Consider the following 24,419-nt stretch of genomic DNA (forward strand, 5'->3'; position numbering starts at 1 on the left):
AAATTTAAGGAGGAACTGGACAGGCATTTGGAGAGAATGGTGTGATTTTTTTTTTTTTTTTGGCTGATGCTGTGTAAGCTCATACACTTGCTTTCTTGCATCACATGCCACTACTACTACATGTCGACAATGATACCTGACCTCAGAAGCAATCTAACACATCACCGTGGGATGCAATGTGATCACCCAGACTGAGTAAATTCATAGACACCACCAGGTAGCCAGGATAATATATCAGAAGCTAGCAAGGAATACCAGTTGATCGAAGAAAGTGTACCGTACAACAAGTGCAAACACCAGGCAGTACTAGAGACCCCAACCCGCCATAATAACGGATAGGACAATCCTGCACAACGGACCGGACATAACTCTTGTGGACAAGAAGAAAAAGGCTACCTATTTGATCGACATAGCAGTACCCAACACTAGCAACCTGCAGAAAACCCATGGGGAAAAAATCAGGAAGCACATGAACCTAAGATAGGAGATCAAAGAGATGTGCCAACGACCATCCCAATCATCGTGTCAACCACAGTTATGGTGCCAAAGACCTACCTAATAGCCCAGCAACAATAGGTTTCCCAGCAAACCCATAGAAGGAACTCCAGAAAGTCGCAATCCTGAACATCTGTAGGATTGTCAGAGAATTCCTCGACAACAGTAACATCAGACATAACAACCACCACCCTGTGTACTTGGTAGCAATACCCGTCACATGGAACCCCCGATCAGTGAGAAATAATATAAGAGCAGCAATAATAATAATAATGTTCAAGCTTTAGGCCTAAATGAATGTCAGATGAACTAATGAGACATGTGGCACAGAAGAAAAATGAATAGGATACATATAAATTAACAGGTGATACGGAAGCCAATGATAGATATAAGCTGGTCTGTAACCAAGTCACAAAGGAGGTTAGGCAGGTAAAGGCGATTACAAGAAATCTTTGCCAAAGGATGAAAAGAAAAACAGAAAAGAGTTCTTTACTTATGTAAACTCTAGAAGGAAGGGGATGAATCAGATTGGTCCACGTGATATCGATGGTTGAACTGTTGATGATCCTGCTCGGGTAGCTAACAAACTAAATGAGTATTTTGTCTCTACATTCACAACATAAGTTTAATTCACCTCTGGCATTCCTATCGCTGAATACCTCCTATTTACATAGAAGGTAATCAGAGAGGGGAATGCCATAGGGGAATTAAACTCTATCAGTGAGGTAGATAATTTTGTAAAAAAACTGAGAGGAAATTGGAGGATAAATTGTTGAAGATAAACATAAGAAAGGCACCTGGGGTGGATGGGATCTATCCAGTTATATTAAAGGAGGCAGCAAAGAAAGTAAGCAAACCCTTAGCCATAATTATGAAAGCTTCCTTGGGTTCTGGGAAGGTACCCATAGACTGGAGATGTGCAAATGTGATCCACTTCACAAAGGAGGATCAAAGGACAATGTAAGTAATTACAGACCTGTTAGTTTAACTTCTGTTCCAGGGAAATTAAATGGAGGCATTGGTTAAAGCAGAATTGCAGTATCACCTAGACAATACTTAGGTTATAATGGAGACACAGCATCGGTTTGTTAAGGGGAAGTCTTGTCTGACCAGTTTGAATGGATACTATGAAGTGGTCGCAAAGGAACTGGATAGAAAGAAGAATAATTTTGATATCATATATTTGGATTTTAGAAAGGCTTTTGATACTGTTGCACATGGAAGACTGCTGCACAAATTGTGCAGTGTGGCATTGGAAGCAAATTGCTGCTATGGATAAAGGGATGGTTGAGTATGAGACTGTCCGAGACAGTATTGACAGAGAGTGTTAATCAATGGACACTGCTTTCCATGGATTAATGTTATTAGTGGATTCCCCCAGGGTTCAGTGTCCATTGCTGTTTTCTGTATTTATTAATGATATTGATGATGGTATATCAGGCTGTATCATCATCAATATATTTGGATCTTAGAAAAGCTTTTGATACTGTTGCACATTGATGATTGCTGCACAAATAGGAGCAGTGTGGCATTGGAAGCAAATTGCTGTTATGGATAAAGGGATGGTTGAGTGGGAGAATGTCCAAGTTTGCATATGATATGAATGTCGGCAGGGTTGTTAATGACACTAATGACAGTACACTGCTGCAACAAGATCTAGAAAAGTTGAGCAGATGGGATGAGAGGTTTCCGCCTCATTGACAAATGTTTAATATTGATAAATGTAAAGTAATTCATATGGCAAGCAGTAACCCCAGAGCAACATATCAACTGTGTGGTACTACACTGACAATGGTAGAGAATAAAAAGGACCTGGGGATAATTGTGCAGGTAGATATGAATTTTTCTGAGCAGTGCAGACAGACTGCCAGGACAGTTCATGGGGTTTTGTCAATGATATACGGGAATTTTTCTAGTATGTATAAAGAGGTGATTATCCCCTTGTATAAGGCAATGGTCAGGCCACTCCTTGAGTTCTGTATACAGGTCTGGAGGCCTCATTTTAAGAAGGATGTAGAGAAGGGCAACAAGATTAGTGAATGAAACAAAGGGTTTCTCTTACGAAGAAAGGCTTAAGTTTTGCAAATTATAGTGTCTGGAGACTAGGCACCTTGCAGGTGCCTAGTCTCCAGATTATACTAGATTTAGATTATACTATGGATTATACTAGACTAGGCACCTTGCAGGTGCCTAGTCTAGTATAATCCAATCAGCTGAACACTAGGCACCTTGCAGGTGCCTAGTGTTCATAATGATTGGATTCTTCCTCTTTCTCAGAATTGTCGCCTGAGAGGGCATAAATTGAAATTGGAATGGCAGTTGTAGGATGGATGTGCGGAAGTTGCTTTTAGCCAACGCGTGGTTGATTGCCAGAACAAACTTCCATTTTTCATTGTAGAAGTTGATAGCTTAAATAGTTTCAAGGCAGAACTAGACAAACATTTGGAGTGAGTGGAGGGATTAAATTAGAAGGGATTTTTTTTTGGTTGATGTTATATAAGCTCGCTTTCTTGCATCACGTGCCTGTGCTAATGCTAAAATAAAACATAGTTACCCAGACTTCTTTTTTACAGCTTCTTAAAGTTGATTTATAAATTGCTAACAAAAGCCCGACAACTGAGCTCTAATGGGTTGCTTTCATCTAGTAATTTAAAGCCTATTAAATGTATAGAGAAAGAGGACATGACAGGAGGATAAATTTGTGTTGTGTTGTATTTCTAAATATATAACACAGCTATAGTGCTGTGTTGTATTTCTAAATGTCAGTTGCTTAATGGATAATTATTTCTTTCCTGGCATCTATTGTTTATTGAAGATTTTTTTTTTTATGTTTATTTTGTTTTATCTCTCAATATTTTTGTTGATTTATGTATTTTGCATTAACATTAGTAGAGCCATTTGATACAAGAAAGCAGCGTCAGCCAAAAAAAAAAAAACCCTCCCATTTCACTCCTCCTTTAGTTTCAAATACCTGTTCAGTTCAGCCTTAAATATATTTAGGCTATTAGCTTCCAAAATAAATGATGGAAGTTAATCAATCAATTACCCGCTGGCTAAAGACAAATTTATGCACATCTATTCTACAACAATGTTTCCTCAGTTTGAAACTGTTCCCCCTCAGGTTCTTAGTCTGAGCAAGAGGAAGAATCCTATCAGCATTCAGCTTGCTGAAGCCATTCAAGGCCTTAAACACCTCAATCATCTCGCAGGTACCTACTCTCCAGGCCCTTCAATTTGCAGAACTTAAGCCTTTCTTGGTACGAGCACCCATTTGTTCCCTTCACTAATCTTGTTGCCCTTCTTTCTACTCATTCTAGCAACTGTACATTCTTCCTTAAATGAGAAATCCAGACCTGTACACAGTACTCTAGGAGTGGCCTGACCATTGCGTTGTAAAACGGGATAATCACATCCCTGACCCTGCTAGCAAAATTCCTATACAGTGAAACTTCCCTTTAACGGACAGCCATGGGGAACGAAAATGTGTCCGTTAGAGAGAAGTGTCCGCTAACAAGAAGTCTGAGGGAGAAAAAAAAAAAAGAAGAAAAATCGTTAAACGTTTACTGTAAAATTAAATTAAAATATATACAGATTTTGCACAATATTTTTGTAAATAATATACATACAATTGTGCTATGCATATTATGACTTTATCTTAAGAAAAATACATAGAGTAATCACTTATTTTCTTCTGCATCTTCTTCCGGCTGATAATTTTATTTTCAACATTTGTTTGGAGTGAAGAAACCATCGAAAGTCCTTCAGTATCTTCTTCAGCGGCGAAAAACATTTTTAAACGATTGATTTGTATGAGCGCTTCTTCTATTTTCATTGGTGATGCGTTGTTAATATGTTCTTCGACAGAATGACCTCCTTCCATTTCTTCATCCTCGTGAGGAACTTCTTGAAAAATATCGATGATAATGTCGTTGATATCTAGAGCACCATCTTCTGTAGTGAGGTTCGAGTCTATATCTTTGTAGCCAGGGTCACTTGTAGCAGAAGTTATTGTACATTATCAATAGATGTTGAAGTTCTTGTTCTTCTTGGTGCTCCACATTGCTGTTCACAACTTCAATTTTTGCGTTTGAGAAACCAGACTTTACAAAACAGTTCACGACAGTTTTTTCTAATTGCGTTTACTGAAGAGGAAATCGATTGAATCGCAACTAGGATGCTGATTTTCTTTGCAAGGTCACTCGCACATGTTACATCGTTCATGTTTGCAATGAGATGTCTTAAAACACGTTTTCTGTAGTGAAGTTTAAAATTTTTTATTATCCCTTGATCCAAGGGCTGACACTCTGCAGATGTGTTTGGTGGCAGAAAAACGATTTGAATGATACAATTCAATGTGCAGGTGAGATGCAGCATTATCCACGAAAAGAATAATTTTTCTGTTTTGACGAATCATGTTTTGGTTAAAGTGACTTATCCATTCGCTCATGATATCTCGTATTATCCACGTTTGTTTATTAGACTTCCAGTCAACATTCAAAAGATTCAACTTTTTGCCCTTGAAACAATGCGGATTTTCTGGTTTTCCTATAACAAGAGGTTGTTCAAAGTCTTCCAGCATATTTGAACAAAATAGTACAGTCAAGCGTTCCTTAGAAATTTTTCCACCCTGGCACTTTTTGTTTTTTAGACTCATTGTTTTTTCAGGAAGAGCTTTAAAAAACAACCCTGTTTCGTCACAGTTGTAAATATCCTTAGCTTCAAAATCACGACATAAATCTTCCAGTTTGACGGTTCACTCTGTTACAACCCCAGTATCAACAGATCCACCTTCACCACTTACGGTTTTCCAAGAAATTTTATGTCGAGTTTTGAACTTGTCTAGCCATCCCACAGAAGCTTTGAATTCATTTACTTCCATAGATTTCACAACCCCCAAAGCCTTTTCCCTAATAATAGGCCCATTAATGGGAATTTTTTTAGCACGTTCGCGACAAAACCACTCATGCGTACCTTCACCACTTACGGTTTTCCAAGAAATTTTATGTTGAGTTTTGAACTTGTCTAGCCATCTCACAGAAGCTTTGAATTCATTTACTTCCATAGATTTCGCAACCCCCAAAGCCTTTTCCCTAATAATAGGCCCATTAATGGGAATTTTTTTAGCACATTCGCGGCAAAACCACTCATGCGTACCTTCACCACTTACGGTTTTCCAAGAAATTTTATGTTGAGTTTTGAACTTGTCTAGCCATCTCACAGAAGCTTTGAATTCATTTACTTCCATAGATTTCGCAACCCCCAAAGCCTTTTCCCTAATAATAGGCCCATTAATGGGAATTTTTTTAGCACATTCGCGGCAAAACCACTCATGCGTAACATTGTCAATTTGAAGTCCAACAGTTTTCGGGAATGATTTTTGAACCTGATTATTTCCGTGTTGCCTAAATTGTTTGAGTATTTCATTTTTTTTTTTTTTTCTTTAGGATGTCGCTTACCTGCGTCTTCCCGATTTTGAATTTTGCAGCGAGATTGCGAACACTATTTTTTTGCTGATCATACGCATTAATGAGTTCGACTTTATCTTTTAAAGTTAAATGTTTATGAGAAGACATTGTGCACTTCACACGACACTGAACGAAACTGAAAAGACGAAAGGCCGACCAAATTGCCCCCCCCCCTGCACACACCGAATTCGTCAGAAGTTTTACACGTGCCTTAAAATTCTCGAAAAAGAGTTTAGAACCGCGACGTAAACCTTGATAAAATTCCGAAAATCTGTAATAGAAAATAAACACACGATTGAGACAGTACGTGGAAGAAAGGTTCCTAGAAAAAGGGCCGTCAGCTCTCCCGCAGTCTGTTATGGGGAGATCAAATTAAGTGCTAAACTAAACGAAAAAGTGCAGATTGCCTGTCCGCGTCCGTTACAGAGAATGTCCTCTAGACAGAAGCTGAAAACACGTTAAAACCAATGGAGGTGAGTTGGGAAATTTGAAAATGTCCGTTGTAGAGAGATGCCCGTTAAAGAGGTGTCCGTTAGGAGAAGTTTCACTGTATATCATTGACTCCACTCCATGACCTGTACTGCTCAGCGAACTTCATATTTGACTGCAAAATTATCCCCAGGTCTTTTTCACTTTCCACTTCTCTGAGTGTAGTACCACATAGCTAATGTTTCTGTTCGGTTATTGCTACCCATTTCCCAGTACTTTGCATTTGTCAATGTTAAACTTCAGTTTTCCCAACTTATCTAGATCCAGTAGGAGTAGTATACTGTCTTTACTGTCGGTAACAACCCTGCCAGCCTTTGTATCACCTTTGCAAACTTGGACATTAAACCTGATATACCTTCATCAATATCAGTGATAAATATACAAACAACAATGGATCCAAACCCAAACCCTGGGAAACTCGACTAATATCATTTGTCCATGAAGAGCAGTGTCCTTTGATTATATTTCTTAGTTGGAATGAAAAGCCTAGGAGCCTTCAAAATTAAGTCCCTGAAGGCGTCCCATTTAGAATTCAATGCTGGTAACATCATCAGTTGATTCCACTGTACAGAACAAACCACACATGCTGTTTAAGTTTTGAAATTATTGGGAATCTCCAAGCAGTGCTTGTCTAATTTAATTTTTTTCTCTTTCCCTCACTCCCATTCCTTTTTGCATTTCGATTTAAGACTCTGTAAATAAAACAAGTGAAGCTGATGATGATGGCGAAGATGATCCCGAGTATAATTTCCTTGAAGAAGAAGATGTGAGAGACTGGTGGGATTTCAGAAATGATCGTGCTGTAAAAATAACAAGTAAGTGTAACATAAGTCCACATTCATAACAGAATTATTAGATTTGTTACTTGCTTGCATGATATTTGGAATTGAATGAGTGAAACTAACTGAAAAATACCGCGGCATCAAGTTTTTCTCTTAAATTTCATGCAGTCACTTAACTTTTTTTAATCTGATTGGAGCCCAGAGAACGTATATATTTACATATAAAATGTTCAATCAAGAAATGAACAGAAATCTACAAATAAAATGTTGAATCCAACACCTTCAGTGCCCTTTTTTTTTTTTGGTGTGATGTTGCCCAAACATATTGAATTTTGTGTTATAAGGCATTAAAGTTTTTCAATATTGAATGCATTTGTACTACTTGGGAAAAATTAAAACGGGAGTGGTTGGTTTGTGTTCTGAGGAAGCTGTAATCGAGAAACCTCTCTATGTGGCTCATGGTCATTCACTAATTATTCTGCATTGCATTCATGCTATAGTTCCACTCTTTAACAAACTGATGATCTAAGAAGTGCACTGCTTATATTAGACGGAGATCCGTAATTTGTGGGTGAAAGGTGTATGGAATTGAGTTAGAGATGAGGTCATTTATGATTGACTTCATCTACCTATGATATTTCTCTTTCCATTCTAGCTGATTAGACCCCTCTGTTATCCTTTATTAGAAGGATCCCATTTTTTGAAACATTTTATTGGTTATTTTGCTCTGAATCAATCGTCCAAATGGAGTTGTCTCTTTCTTTTTTCTGCAAAGCAAGCTCTTTTTCATAGTAATTTACAAAACTATTCATAATAGTTAGCGTTGTTGAATGTGTGTTCTCATCATCTTTAATTTCCTGAACCGTTTTGGCTAAATTGTTTAGCCTTAGTCTTCTTTGGTAAAACGCAGTTGAAGTACTATCAGCCTCCCTAAATTTCAGCTGTATTTTTTGCGCCTTTTCTTTCTCTTCTTCCAATATTATACCGTCGATAAACGCTTGTACTTCTGCTGTTGCCCTTTCATCCCTGCACCGTTGGTAAATTCTTTTTTCTTGTAAGAGATCTTTCAGTCTATTTCTGCGTTGTTCGTTTCTTCCCTTAATTTTTGAGTAATAAAATGATTTAGCACTTTCTTTAATTTTTGTCCACATTTCCCAATCTTCTCTCTCCAGAACTGCTATGTTGAGCTTCCAATAGCCTTTTCCCAGACTAACGTTTGTAAATAAATCTCCCTTCCACATTACTGCCATGTGATCTGAAACTTGTCGACCTCCCGCAAATTTCACATGCCGTATCATTGTCATTTTATCCTTCAACTGACTCGTTGCATAAGTGCGATCTATCCTAGTTCCTATATTATTGGCTATTCTGGTGGCTCCTCGTTTACCCGGATTTTTTTCCCTCCAAACGTCTACCAAGTCCCATTTAGTACAAACCTCGATCGTATCTCATATTGTGGTTGCCTTCACAACGAGATAGCTGCTATTGCATTAATTCAAATAAATAACGCTTCTCTAGTAGAGAAGACTACTGTTATTTATTTTCTTCGCAACTGTGATGGCTTGTTGTATTACCTGGGTACCTGCCTGCCCACTGATGATGAAGCCCAATAGCTTTGAAATGATCGCCTGGGTGGTGATACCGCTGAAAATAAATAACAGTAGTCTTCTCTACTAGAGAAGTGTTATTTATTTGAAGTAATGCAATAGCAGCTATCTCGTCGTGAAGGCAACCATAATATGAGATGCAATTAAAATGATGCCTTCTATGCTACATACGTAGCTCAAGTTTATGGGTTAACTATGGTGTATTTACACTGATACTGTATAGTTAATTATCAAAAGCCATAAGGATTATGCCTTGTGCATTTCATTTTCAAAATACAGTAATACCCCGACTTACGCGAACTCGGAGTTATGCGGTTCTTGATTTTTTTCGTTTGGTGTATATCTAAAATTAGCTTACCAGTGATTTGGAAGTCAAATCATAAAGCTTGGGTGACAGCTTCCGTTTTTGAGGACTGGTTTGGTCACCACTTCATACCTGAAGTCGAACGTTATTGGAAGTCTAAACAGATTCCATTTAAAGTGATGCTTCTTATTGACAATGCACCCGGTCACCCTCCTGCCACCCTAATTAATTTCGACCCACATGTGAAAGTTGTGTTTTTGCCTCCAAACACAACCAGCTTGCTTCAACCGATGGACCAGGGAGTCATCAAAACATTCAAGGCTTACTACACGAGGCGTTCGTTTGCACATCTGAATGAAGCTATGAGACAAAATAGTGAGATATCTGTTAAAGACTTTTGGAAACAATTCAATGTTTTAGATGCCGTAAGAAGCATTGAATGGTCTCTGGAAGAAACTTTGTTCATTTTTTTTCAAAAACAAAACGAAAACAAAGACAGAAACTGATCATGTCGCTCATGTGATAGAAGAAGTTGTTAATCTTGCCAGGCAATTAGATTTGGAAGTCAATGATGACGATGTCAACGAGTTGTTGGATTCATATAGTCAGGAGCTGACAATGAATGAGCTCATAGAGATGCGTGAGCAAAACGTCACTGAAGTATCCGACACTTCAGACCCAGTTCCACCAGAAAAGCACATGAGAATTGCAAGTTTGACAGAAGGTCTCAGCTCAATTGAAAAGGGCTTAAAAATTTTAGAACACAGACTCCAACGAAGAACGCATTATAGCTACAAAGCAAGGAATAAAAAAATTAACTTGCTACGAAGAAATTCTGCGTGAAAAAAAGAAGGTGCTGTGTCGTCAGACGAATTTGTTAGATTTTATGAAGCCATCGACATCGAAATAACTTTTTTACGTAACTCATTTATTTTTTAATACATATTTTGTATTAATATGTATAAATAACTGCAATTTTATTAAATATTTTTCTTCTAAACTAGTGTTTTTGTTAGTCTTTGGTCCCAATTAAACAAAATTTATATGTATTTATATGCAAAGTTGTACCCCGACTTACACGAATTCGACTTAAGCGATTTTCGTCAACCCACCTATCGTGTAACTTCGGGGTATTACTGTATGTTATACATATTTCCTATTTAGAGGGAATGGATGTGTGAAATTGTTATTTTGGCTGATGCTAAATAAACTCATATGCCTGCTTTCTTGCATCACATGCCTCCATTATTACTACTACTACATTTACACCACTAAATCAGGTTTTGTACTCCAAACAGAGAAATTTCTTATAACTGGTGAGGTTGTTATATTGATATCAGCAACATTGCAGATGACTACAGTGCTATCTCCACTGTTGCCAACACTAACATCAGCTTAGTATAGTGTGGGTTGCTCCTCATTGTAATGTGTGCTGTGATTGCAAATTCAAAGCTTAACGTATATTTAAATGTTGAAATACAGGGTGTTTATAAATGGTGGGAACACTTTCAGTGATTTATTGCACAAAGATTAGGACAGATATCAGTATCATATACATACCTTGTGAAAGAGAAAATGTCAAAGTTTGTTTTACATCACATCACTTCACAACGATTCAATGTGGGAGCCATGTCCACATGGTAATCGAAATCTGGATATACCCTGTCCAGCATATTCTGTGTGACCGTGGTGGTACCTTCTTCAGTTCTCTGCTTTAGTTCCTGGACATCACATGGTGAAGGTGGTACATAAACATGATCCCTTATGTAGCCTCACAAGAAGAAATAACAGAGTTAAGTCCGGTTATCTCCTGATACTCCAGCCATTTCAAGAAACATTCGTCTCTTTCTTCAGCACGTCCGATCCAGCACTTGTGTAGTTCAGTGTTAAGATAGGCCTGATCATCTTTATGAAAGTGGGGGGGGGAGTGACTTTGATTCGTTTCACCTATAAAAAATGTACATTGCCAAGTTGTCAATATGCTAGTTGCCAGTGGCAACCAGCTACCAGATATTCACTGGAATGTAAAATGCATCACTGCCTGGCACACAGTGAGGTCTATGTTTTACTGGTAAATAAAGTCATCACTATCTTCCTGAACTTGCGGCATCAACTATTGCTGAAGCATATTGGGGTAGGATATCCTCAGTTATACTCTAACTGGGCTATCCTACAGAGGTACAACAAGTAATGGCAACTGGTGGTGAATAATGGCGCTACACACTTCAGCAATAACAAATGGGAAACTTTCATGTTTTCTCTTTCACATGGTATAAATAAGTAAATGGTATCTTTCTTACTCCATGTGCAATAAATTATTGAAAGTGTTCCCACCATTTATAGACACCCTGTATTTCTTTGTTAGCATTTCACCCTTAATCTTTCATAAACATGAGTGAAGAATAAAATTGTAGTGGTTTTACAAGTGTAATGAAATTCAGGTCTCATAAACTTTGAATGATTGAGACAAAGATGGATATAAATAGGTGTGCTGAGAACTGCGAATCTTTTGCTTCAATTGGACATTCATACAACTTAAGCCTGTTAGCGGTATGTTCAGTTTTGTAGAAGAATATTAAAATTAAGGAATATATGTAAAATGCTGGAAACATTTCGTCAAAGATTGTTTCAAAAAGGCCTTGCAGTGCATAGTGATGGAAGAAATGGAGTAATCTTTGATATTATGGATTGACGATCACCATCAAAAAATATCTCTGTGATTCTTTCACTCATTTAATCTAAGATACTCAGTTTATATGAAGATTGCAAGAGCTAGTTAGGTGAAGGAACTCCTGATACTCCTGAATTTCAGAGAAGCAAAGCCTGATTTAGCAGGTTCCAAATCAGGGCTTATTTACATAACATTAAATTGACTAGAGAATCTGCCAGTGCAGATAAAGAAGCTGCTCATGAGTTCCTGAATATTTTTCCAAAATAATTGAAGGAGGTTATTCTTCTTGCCATATTTTCAACCTTGATGAGTCATGATTTATTTTGCGAAAGATGCCTTGACATACTTAGTGAAGGAGGAAGCAGTTGTCCTTGGAAATAAAATTTCTGAAAATACTCATGTTGTTTGGGGGAAATGCAGCTGGTGATTTTATATTGAAACCAGTGCTAATTTCCCAATCAGAAAATTCTAGAATTTTGAAAGATAAAGGAATGCTTCCAGTCATATGTATATATATAATTCAAAAGCATGAGTTATTCGTACGATTTTTCAAGGTTGTTTAATCTTCATTTAGTAATATTTAAGCAAGAATAATTTAGCATTCAAGGTAATATTATTTTTAAACAATGCTCCTGGACAACCAAAAACCTACAGAATTTATACCTGGAAATCGATATTGTTTCTTCCTCCCAATCGTGCTTATGAAATCCAGCCTGTGGACCAAACAGTGATAGCCACCTTTAAGCAGAATGATATGAGAATAATGAATCAGGCTATCAGGACAATTGAAAAGCATTGGAGATGGTTCGTGTGAAATAAGAGTCAAATGAAAGGTTGCTGGAAGAAATTATGCTCACGAATAGTGTATGGTTAGTAGTAGTAGTGGCATGTGATGCAAGAAAGCAAGTGTATGAGCTTATGAAGCATCAGCCAAAAAAAAAAAAAAAAAATCACACTATTCCCTCCAAATGCCTGTCCAGTTCCTCCTTAAATTTATTTAACCTATCAACTTCCACAACGACAGATGGAAGTTTGTTCCAGCAATTAACCAGTCGCTGGCTAAAGGCAAATTTCCGCACATCTATTCTACATCTGTCTTTTCTTAATTTGAATTTATGCCCCCTTAGGTTCGTAATCTGAACAAGAGGAAGGATCCCATCAGAATTCAGCGTGCTCAACCCATTCAAGGCCTTATACACCTCAATCAGATCACCCCACAGGTTCCTAGTCTCCAGCCACTGCAATTTGCAGAACTTAAGCCTCTCTTGGTAAGAGGATCCCTTTGTTGCCCTTCTCTGTACACGCTCAAGCAAATCTACATCCTTGCTAAAATGAGGCCTCCAGACCTGTACGCAGTACTCAAGGCATGGCCTGACCATTGCCTTATACAGAGAGACAATCACCTCCTTTTCCCTGCTAGCCAACTTCCTATATATCATTGACAAAACCCCATGATCTGCTCTGGCAGCCTGTCTGCATTGGTCAGAAAACTTCATATCTGACTGCACAATTACTCCCAGGTCTTTTTCATTTTCTACCACCTTAAGTGTAGTACCACACAGTTGGTACGTTTCTCTGGGGTTACATCTACCCATATGCAGTACTTTGCATTTGTCAAGGTTAAACTTCAGTTGCCACTTCTTAGCCCATCTCCCCAAATTTTCTAGATCCTGTTGCAGTAGCACACTGCCATTACTGTCATTAACAACCCTGCCAACCTTTGTACCATCTGTGAACTTTGACACTAAGCCTGATATACCTTCATCAATATCATTGATAAATATACATAACAACAGTGGACCCAAAACCAATCCCTGTGGGACTCCACTAATAACATTAGTCCATGAAGAGCAGCACCCATTGATTACCACCCTCTGTCTTCTCCCACTCAACCATTCTTTTATCCATTATAGCAACTTACCCTTAATACCAAATACCATTCTGCTCTTATATTGTGAAAATGCATGGGACTCAAATTCTGAGGAGCTGCAGATGATTATGATAGATATAAGATAGTCTGTAACAAGTCACGAAGGATGTTAGGAAAGGAGGATTGCAAGAAATCTTTGACAAAGGATGTTAAAGAAAAACAGCAAAGACTTCTTTACTTTTGTAAACACAAGAAGGGAGGTTATGAATCCGATTGCTCCACTTGACATCAACTGTTCAATGTTGGTGAACCTGCTGATAAGTATTTTGCATCTACATTCACACATGAGGAAGTCTGCAGGAAAGTGGAAACTAGAAGCTTAACAAATTCTGGCAGGGAGTTAAATGATTTTGCAGTAACTCTGAGAGGAAGCGGAGGAGAAATTGCTGAAATTGAACATAACAAAGACATCTGGGGTGGATGGAATCAATATAGTTATGTTAAAGTAAGCAGCAAAGGAAGTACGCAAACCCTTAGCCATAATTATGAGTTTCCTTGGACTCAGGGGAAGTACCCATGGACTGGAGATGTGGAAATGTGTTCCCAATTCACTAAGTAGACGATTAAAGGGTGAACAAATAATTACAGAACTGTTAGTTTAACTTCTATTCCATGGAAAATAATGGAGTTACTGGTTAAAGAAGCAATATAGGATCATCTAGACATAAAGACAGCAGTAATATTGCAGACACAGCATGGGTTTGTTAAGGGTAAGTCTTATCTAACTAGTTTGATTGGATACTATGATGGGGGTGCAAAGGAACTGGATGCGAAAAATAATTTTGATATCATATACTTTGATTTCTGGAAAGTTTTTGATATTGTTGCACATGAAAGACTACTGTACAAATTGGAGCAGTAGGGCATTAAGGGCAAGTTGCTACAATGGATAACGGGATGTTTGAGTGGAAGGCTACAGAGAGTGGTAATCAATGGACACTGGTCTTTGTGGAGTAATGTTATTGCAATTCCACAAGGTTCGGTTTTGGGCCTGTTGTTTTTTCTGTATTTCTCAGTGATATTGATGAGGTATATCAGGGTTGATATCTAAATTTTCAGATGATACGAAGGATGAAAGGGTTGATAGTCCACTACTGCAACAGCAGTGTTCTCCCCAGTACCTATCAAATGGGTACACCGCCCGGCTAAAAATTTAGCAATTCTCGCGGTGCCATATGGAACTACTTATTGATCTCAATCAATATTAACCTATAAAAACTCAGCTGCTCCAAATCCACGATCACCAGCAAGTAGTCACCTTTTGCTGGATCCCAGGACACTGGGTTATTAGGAAATGAGAAAGGAGACTATGCAGCCAAACATTCTTCCAACATAGCATCGCCAGATCTAACACAAGAGGTATTAGAAACTATAGTACTTAGTACCGTGCTTGGGTTTAAGGTTGAGAAGATGAAAGAAGATATTTGTTCACATTGGACTTGAACTTCTGTAGACTGTAATTTTCAGGAAATACATATGAAGGAAGGTCATTCCGGAAAACGGCAGTTGAATGAATAAACAAGGAAGATGAAAAGTTGGTTCTGTGAGTTTGAAGTGGGACATTAAATGGATGTTTGTTGGTGGCTGCATGTGTTCGGACTGTTTTGAAAGAGAGAGCGGGAATTATAGAAGCCAATTCAGAACAACAGTGCCCATGGAAATATCTGTAGAAAAGGCATGCAGCAGAAACAGTAAGTCTATGAGACAGCGAGTGGAGAGACTCTGTTAGAGATGAATCATTAATTAACCTAACTGCCTTCTTCTGAATGGAATCAAGAAGCCTGAGAGAGGTTTTGGGAGTACCACCCCAGATGTGGGAACAATATTCCATGGTAGGGCGAATTTGCGATTTATACAGAGTAAGCAGATGTTTGGAAGAAAAGTAATGCCGAAAGCGAAAGAGAAAATCAAGTTTTTTAGATGCAGAGGAAGCAATCTTTGTCATGTGGTTGTGCCAAGAGAGATTAGAAGTCAGGGTAATCCCCAAAAGAGATATATCATTTTGCCTGGAAATCGGAGTGTCACCAAAGATAAGCATAGGAGCAGAAGAATCCTTTTTGCGAGATATAAGAGAAGACTGAGTTTTAGAAGGGTTGAAATCAACTAATTTGTCTTTTTCCCACTTGAGAATTACCTCAAGATCAGCATTTAAGGAATTGGTAGTGGATTTTCGAGAAGTTGAAACTGATTGAGCAGGGCAAGGTTTCTCAAAATGGAAAGTGGAATGCAATGTGCTATCATCGGCAAAACTATGGATAAGATTTCCAGTCAATGGAAGAAGGTCATTAATATACAAGAGGGAAAGAGTAGGGGAAAGAACTGAACCTTGAAGGACACCAGCATTAGTGGAGAAGATCACCCTCAGTGAGCGATCAGAGAAAAAACTGGATAACCAATTACAAAAAACATTTGGCAAACTATAAGATGGAAACTTGTTTAGAAGACCTTTATGCTAAACATGATCGAAAGCCTTTGGGATGTCAAGATCAACTACTTGTGTTTCATCGAACCTTTCCATTGAATTAGTCCATAAATGAGTAACATAAGCCAGAATATCACCAGTGGATCTACACTGACAGAATCCATACTGGCGATCGTGGATCAGATGGAAGGTTTCTAGGTAGTTTAAGAGTTGGCGGTTAATTGATTTCTCCATTACTTTAGAAAGAGTAGAAGTAATTGCAGTGGGACGATAATTGAATGCGAGGGATTTGTCACCCTTTTTAGGAACTGGCTGGATATGAGCTGAAAAAAGGCGGCAAAGAATAGGAGTAAGTTTTAAGAGCACAGGTTTTGAGAACAAATGGCACACTGAATGGCACAAGGAGAAATACCATCTGGACCTGGAGCTTTCTTAGCATCAAGATTCGTCAAAATCCTTCTGACATCCTTTTGATGGAAGACCACAGGGGGCATGGAATGGAGCTTGTTTGGAATGGTGGGAGGTGTTTTACCAAGATCATTAATACATGAGTTGTAAGAAAAATGGGATGCTAGTAGGCCAGCTTTTTCCTTGGCTGAAGTGACAACAGAACCATCTGGTTTGAACAGAGGTGGGAACAGAGATGGGCAAAAGTTGCAGCCAATAGCTTTGGCAAGAGAACAGAATGCTCAGCTACGATTAGGGCAATGGGCACGTTTTCTATTCTTAGCCTGTTCAAACTCTAGTTTGGACTGATTAATAACTGCTTTACAATTGTTGCTAGCTTTGGTGTAGCAGAAAATGAAACTGAAGAATTAGAAACAAGCCAGTTACGATATGCAACATTTCTTCTCTTGAACAGCCTTAGCACATTTATTGGAAAACCAAGGTTTAGATAAAGGACGAGATTTTAAAGTGGAGTGTGGGATAAAGGATTCCATTCCTGCGAGAATAATTTCACTGACACGATCTGAGCAAACGTTGACATCAGAAGTTTTGAAACAGTAATGTGACCAAGAAAAAGAAGAAAAGAAGTCTCGCAGGTCATCCCATTTTGCATTCTTTTAATGCCGAACAACACGAGATTGGGAATAGCCATGAGATAAAGGTTCCATTAGAGAAGAGACAATCACCAAGTTGTGATCTGAAGTGCCTAAAGGACCTCTCACTTCGACCATGTACTTAGAAGGGTTGTTTGTGAGAAAAAGATCAGGCGTATTGGCTGTATGATTAGGATGATTGTCTTGTAGGTAAATGAATAATCTGTGCTAGGTCATTAGTAATTGCAAAAACCTTGGCATCTCGACCTGCTGGGTTAGTGTGACTAGAAAACGGAAGCCAGCTGGAGTTGTGAACATTAAAATCACCAAGGAATATTACTTCACTGTTAGGAAAGTTGGACTGGAGAAAGTCAAGTTGCAAAGAGAAGAAGTCAAAGAGCTCCAAGTAATTAGTGGAGTTGGGAGAACGGTAGAGACGACAGTTGAATTTGACACAATGAGGTAGAGAGATTTTAATCCAGAGAAGATCAAAGAGAGGAGATTCCAAATTGCCAAGTCTCTGACAGGGAATATCAGAATGGACATATGCACATGTACCACCTTTGAGGCAAAAGGAATCATACAACGAATAATTTGGGCATCTGAGATGAGCAGTAGTTGAATCAACCGATAACTGAGATTCTATCAGAAAATGTACATGGGGTTTGCCAGACTGCAAGTGGAATGGACATCGTTGAGATTAGAATTGAGACCATGCATATTTGTGAAATGAATTAGGAAGTGCTTGGGAGGTTTAGATCTTTTTGCAGGTAAGCTTTCTCTGTTAGTTTGAGAATTAATGGTGTATTCAATAGTAAGAAAAAGTGAGTGGGACATGCTTTATGAAGTAATGAAATTTTTGGATATGGCGTACACACGGTAGGAATATATACCCAGATCCTTGACATAACGTGGCCTCAACAATGCTCCCCGCATACACACTACTCGGACTCCCTCCAGTCACACTATCTGGCAAAGTAGAGGTAGCAAGATTATACACTAGCTGATCCGGAAGCCTCCTAGAGAGTTACCAATAGGTTCGGTCCGGTGCACTAACTAGCGGCCGGCCTGCGAACACCGTTTTAGAGCTGTACCCTCGAAATGTAAGGAATATTGGATCTCGCCACGATGTTCATCATAACCTCAAAAGTCATCAATCATACTGCATGATGGAAGAGATAGGGAAGGGTTGTCTGGAACTTAGCTCTAGAGACTAAACATGGGCCTTTCAAGCCTCCAATAAGCAAAGTGGTGGTATTGTAAGGTTGGATGAGTGAAGTCGTATTTGGTGAAATAATACTCTCACGTTCAAATTGAAATCATCTATATCTGTATTATGTCTAGGAGCATTATCTCATAGAAGCAAAATCTTGAAAGGAACGTCATTGTGTTTATAATAATTTTCAACCTCGGGAATTAAGCAGCATTTAAACCAATCCTGAAAGAGAGATGTTATCCATGCTCTCGGTTACGATTGGAAATGCACGGGTAGGCTGGCTTTATTGATACCCTTAAATGCACAAGGATTTCCAGAATGGTAAGCAAGCAGTGGTATTGATCTGTAATTTCCCGCTGCATTAGCCGCAAGCAAGAGTCTGGCCCTCTCTTTTCATGCCTTGAAACCTGGCGTTGTCTTTTCCTCTTCGGCAATGTATGTTCGATCCAGCATTTTTTCCCAATAGAGAGCAGTCTTGTCAGCGTTAAAAATTTACTGCCTTGAATAGCAGCCTTCCTGAATAATTTTTTCAACACATCACAAAATTTCTCTCAACTGTAGAATCGACTCTGGCAACTTCATCGCATACTTTAATGTTGTGGAAGCCATAGTGTTGCTTGAACCTATTAACCCCCCCCCCCCCCGCTGCTCGCCACAAATTTGGGTTGGGTTCGCCATACTTATCCTTAATGTCTTTTTAAATACTTGTTGCTTTTGCTTGAATGGTCATTAGACTCAGGGGCACTCGCTTCTGAATCTGATTTTCCCTCCGTATTATTAACAGCACCTGATATAGCGCCTGAATGCTGTTTTGTGATCACTGTTGATCTTAAGTGCATGGATCCTTTGACATGTTCTTTTATATGCAGAATATCCTTTAAAATAGTATTCACTGTTGAAGCCTTGCAATAGATGACGAACTTTGTCCCGCTTCGTACTTCTTAATCAATTTTGTTTCATTTCCTTGCACTTTCCGTTGGTCCCTTTCCTTTCATCACTGTAATGTTTAAATAGGAATGAAGAGAAGTTTTTTAAAATTCGTTTTTTATATGATTAAAGACTTCAGTGAAGGGGAACATATTTCCCCATAATAACGTAAAAACCCACACAATTGCAGTTTCAGTATTATCGCAAATGCGATAAGATCGAGTTTACTACCTGTTTATAATTAGATGCACTAACAGAAAAGTCCAGTAAACCGGAAAGTGCAAGTTGTTTTTATTGTTTTTTGGTTGTGACCTCCAGAAACATGCTTTTGAAAAATATCACAAAGGCATTCAAATTTGATTCTTGTAACGGGAACATATGATAACGATGAAAGGTTAGTGCAATTTCCATTATAAATATGACCTTTTAGAGAGATAAATAGCTTAATATATAGCAAAACTTTCAACTTCCAAGGATTTGGAATGAATTAGAAAAAAAAAAAACCAATGTGCTATTTTAAGATATTTTCACGATAACTTCATTTATTTCACAAGGGAATGCAAAATACTTTCCATATTTTTTTAAGTTTGCACCGGCCGGCAAAAACTTACATAAAGTCGAATTTCCATAAGTCGAGTATTACATTTGTCGGGGAGTTCCTCCTACTTTGATTTCAGGAAAGGTTTTTGAGTAACAGATTGGAGCAGTGCATCGTTTAGGGTGAGGAGCTACCTGTGGTTCCCAACATCTGTCCCATATGTATGCTATGAAGAAATACACTGCTACTGTAAATGCCAGAAAAGTGTTGTGTGTTGTATATGACCTATTGGGTTAGGCTCTGTTGTGTGTCCTGGCATTTACTGCAGGGCCCCTGGTGGGACCCCACATTGACCACATACACTGCTAGGAAGTAGCCAGGCTGCCCTTTTTTCTCTGACTGGTCTCCACTAGAGTCACCTGCGTTTCCTGGACGAATACCAAGCTCTCAAAGGAGTGCCTACCATGATGATGCCAGCATAGTATCTTAATCTTTAGTACAATGATTTGTCTTAATCTTTTGTCAGTTGGGAAAATGCTATCCGACCCCAGTTAGATTTTGCACTTGAGGATCATTGTGCTGAGCAGCTCTAAGTTCAGCAATCTTTACCTGTCTGGTGGAAAAGACAGCTTGCATGTAACAAATTACTTGGCAGAATTACTTAACAAGTACAGGTCACTGTTGAACAAAAGCCGAGAATTAGGGTTGAATTTGAAAGTGTCTGCAATTCTGCCCAGACACGATAGGAGGGAGTATATGATGAGAGCCTTGTCGATCAATTCGGCCCTGGAAAGATTGTGCAAGGCTCAAGGGGTAGAATTTTTTTCAGCCTGGACTGTACTTGTTAACAGGAGAGATTGCTTCTACAGGGATGGGATACACTTAAATAGAAAGGGTGCAAGAATATTTGCTGATGCTATCGAGGCAGTGTTAGGTGGGTCGGAAAACTGCTAGCTTGGGGGGAGACAAAGACCAATAGATTGACAGTAGCCACTGGCAGAGGTGAAAGAGATTCTCGCACTGCTTCTATTAGAATGAGCAGAAGCCTGAAAAACAAGATGCATGATATTTCAGAGACTGCTGGGAGCCATTGCGGTACAAGTAAACACATGGGTTGTGTTAGGGTAGCTAAGAATAGAAACAGGTGCAGGTATACTTGCGTGTACACCAATGCTAGGAGTTTAGTAAATAAATTTGATGAATTTGAGGTATTGCTCAAAACATCAAAGGCAGATATTGTTGGGATATCAGAGACGTGGTGTCACTCAAATATAAGGGATGCAGAACTGCAATTTTGGGAGTACAACGTCTACAGAAAGGATAGACAGGATAGGAAGGGGGGAGGGGTTATGCTATTAGTTAAGAAACACATAAAAACCAAGGAAGTGAAGCTAGTCGACATCGCTGAACAGTGCAGTGTTGAGTCAGTTTGGTGTGACATAACCATTGGGAGATCAAAATTGAGAGTAGGAGTGTGCTATAGGCCTAATGACTCTGATGAGTATAATAAGGAACTGTACAGGGAAATAGAGTGGGCCAGTAAATCAGAGAGTCTTATAATGGGATATTTTATTTTCCTAGATATTGACTGGAATTTGGGGGCTGGTTACTCACACACTAGCAGGGCTTTTGTGGATTTATTGGATGATTGTTTTCTACATCAGCATGTTCAGGAGGCAATTAGAGGGAGTAATACTCTTGATTTGATTATCAACAGTGATTCTTCATGCATTAAGAATCTGCAGATAAACGAACCACTAGGTGGCAGTGATCACAGTGTGCTGAAGTGGGATTTACTCAAAGAGGTAACTACCATTAGGGGTAAAGGGAAGGTTATTGCTTTCGTAAAGGCGACTACGATGGACTGAGACAGTATTTAAATTCTATACAGTTGGGACCAACTGATGATGTTACCAACAGCAAATTCAAAATGGGAAGCATTCAAAGAACTTATCTTGGAAGTTACTAGGCTTTACATACCAACTAAGAAATATTGTTCAAGGTTTAGGCCAAAATGGATGTCAGATGAACTAATGAGGCATATGGCAGAGAAGAAAAATGCATGGGATAATTACAAATTAACATAACACAGAAGCCTATGATAGATACAAGTTGATATGCAACCAAGTTACAAAGGAGGTTAGGCAGGAGAAGGCAGATTACGAGAAATCCTTGGCAAGGGATGCAAAGAAAAACAGCAAAGAGTTCTTTACTTATGTAAACTCTAGAAGGAAGGGGATGAATCAGATTGGTCCACTTGATATTGATGGGTCAACTGTCGATGATCCTGTTCAGGTAGCTAACAAACTAAATGAATATTTTGCATCGACATTCACACATGAGGAGTTATTCAGCAAGGGGAATGCCAGAGGTGTATTCAACTCTAGCAGTAAGCTACAGAATCTTGAAATAACTGGGAGTAAAGTGGAGGAGAAACTGTTGAAGATAAACACAAGAAAGGCACCCGGGGTGGATGGGATCTATCCAGTTATATTAAAGGAGGCAGCAAAGGAAGTAAGCAAACCCTTAGCTATAATTATGAGAGCTTCCTTGGACTCAGGGGAGGTACCCATAGACTGGAAATGTGCAAATGTGACCCCAATTCACAAAGGAGGATCAAAGGCTGACACAAGTAATTATAGACCTGTGAGCTTAACTTCTGTTCCAGGAAAATTAATGGAGGCACTGGTTAAAGAAGCACTGCAGGATCATTTAGACAAGACTTCAGTTATAGCTCAGACACAGCATGGTTTTGTTAAGGGGAAGTCTTGCCTGACCAACTTGATTGATACTATGATGCAGTCACAAAAGAACTGGATGCAGGGAATAACTTTGATATTATATACTTGGATCTTAGAAAGACTTTTGATACTGTTGCACATGGAAGACTGCTACACAAATTGGAGCAGTGTGACATTGGAGGCAAATTGCTGCTATGGATAAAGGGGTGGTTGAGGGGGAGAAGACAGAGAGTGGTAATCAATGGACACTGCTCATTGTGGACTAATGTTATTAGTGGAGTCCCTCAGGGCTCAGTGTTGGGTCCATTATTGTTTTCTGTATTTATAAATGATATTGATGATGGTATATCAAGTTTAATGTCCAAGTTTGCAGATGATACAAAGGTTGGCAGGGTTGTCAAGGACACTACTGACACTATGCTGCTGCAACAGGATCTGGAAAGGTTGAGCAGATGGGCTGAGAGGTGGCAAATGAAGTTTAACATTGACAAATATAAAGTACTACACATGGGAAACAGCAACCCCAGAGCAACGTATCAACTCTGTGGTACTACACTGACAGTGGTAGAGAATGAAAGGGACTTGGGGGTGGTTGTGCAGGCAGATATGAAGTTCTCTGAGCAGTGCAGACGGGCTGCAAGAGTAGCTCATGGAGTATTGTCAATGATATACAGGAATTTTTCCAGCAGGGATAAGGAGGTGATTATTCCATTGTATAAGGCAATGGTCAGACCACACCTAGAGTACTGTATACAGGTCTGGAGGCCTCATTTCAAGAAGGATGTAGAGCTGCTGGAACGAGTACAGAGAAGGGCAACAAGATTAGTGAATGGAACAAAGGGGTGCTCTTACGAAGAAAGGCTTAAGTTTTGCAAATTACAGTGTCTGGAGACTAGGCACCAGCGAGGTGATCTGATAGAGGTGTATAAAGCCTTGAATGGTTTAAGCATGCTCAATGCTGATGGGATTCTTCCTCTAGCTCAGAAAAATCACCTGAGAGGGCATAAATTCAAATTGAGGAAAGACAGATGTAGGATAGACGTGTGGAAATTTGCCTTTAGCCAGTGGGTGGTTGGTTGGTGGAACAGACTTCCCTTGTGGTGGAGGTTGATAGCCTAAATAAGTTTAAGGCTCAGCTGGACAGGTGTTTTGAATGAACAGAGGGGTGAAGTGGAAGTGGGTTTTTTTTTTTGGCTGATGCTGCATAAGCTTGCTTTCTTGCATCAAATGCCTCTACTGATGCTAATTAGTGCTTTGTATGTATGTTGTTTCATCCTGAAGCAGATATGTTTCCTGGTTGTGAGAGTTTACTTGGATTTCAGCAAAAAATTTGAACCTACAATCATCTTAAGCAGGGCACTCATACATATGCTCGCATTACTCCTCTTCACCACAGTGGCAGAACGGATTTCTTTTCATTCCCATTGCTGTCAATTTCTGCTTAATGGGCTATGTCCTGTGATTAGGAATGTAATTTGCAGACCAGGCGAAAACCACGGAGGGGCCTTTGGGAAAGTCATGTCAATGGATATGGGGAATCTTTCGGTAATTTCTCCTTTCGGCGTGGTTTTCCCTGAATGCTCTCAAGCGAAATACGTTTTCAAATCAAATGTTGAAAATACAGTTTCAAACACCTTCAAGGACTTTGGCAGCATTCTTGGGAAACCACGCCAAAAGGAGAAATTACCAGAAGATTCCTCCCATCCATTGACATGACTTTCACAAATTGGAGCAGTATGGCATTAAGGGCAAGATGCTATAGATAAAGGGATGGTTGTGTGCGAGAAGATAG

At 39.0% G+C, this 24,419-nt stretch overlaps 1 protein-coding gene across 1 annotated transcript in view; it reads left to right on the forward strand.

Moving 5' to 3' along the window:
* Positions 1-24,419, forward strand: part of mute (gon-4 like protein muscle wasted) — a 1,102,179-nt gene that overhangs the window by 307,198 nt on the left and 770,562 nt on the right. Inside the window, exon 10 of the mRNA XM_090389940.1 lies at positions 7,139-7,264. Within this exon, the coding sequence (XP_090246066.1) occupies positions 7,139-7,264 (126 nt within the window). The remainder of the gene's footprint in view (positions 1-7,138; positions 7,265-24,419) is intronic.

Source organism: Mastigoproctus giganteus, chromosome 2, assembly GCF_048544385.1.
Source record: "Mastigoproctus giganteus isolate SK-2022 chromosome 2, ASM4854438v1, whole genome shotgun sequence".
NCBI lineage: Eukaryota > Metazoa > Arthropoda > Arachnida > Uropygi > Thelyphonidae > Mastigoproctus > Mastigoproctus giganteus.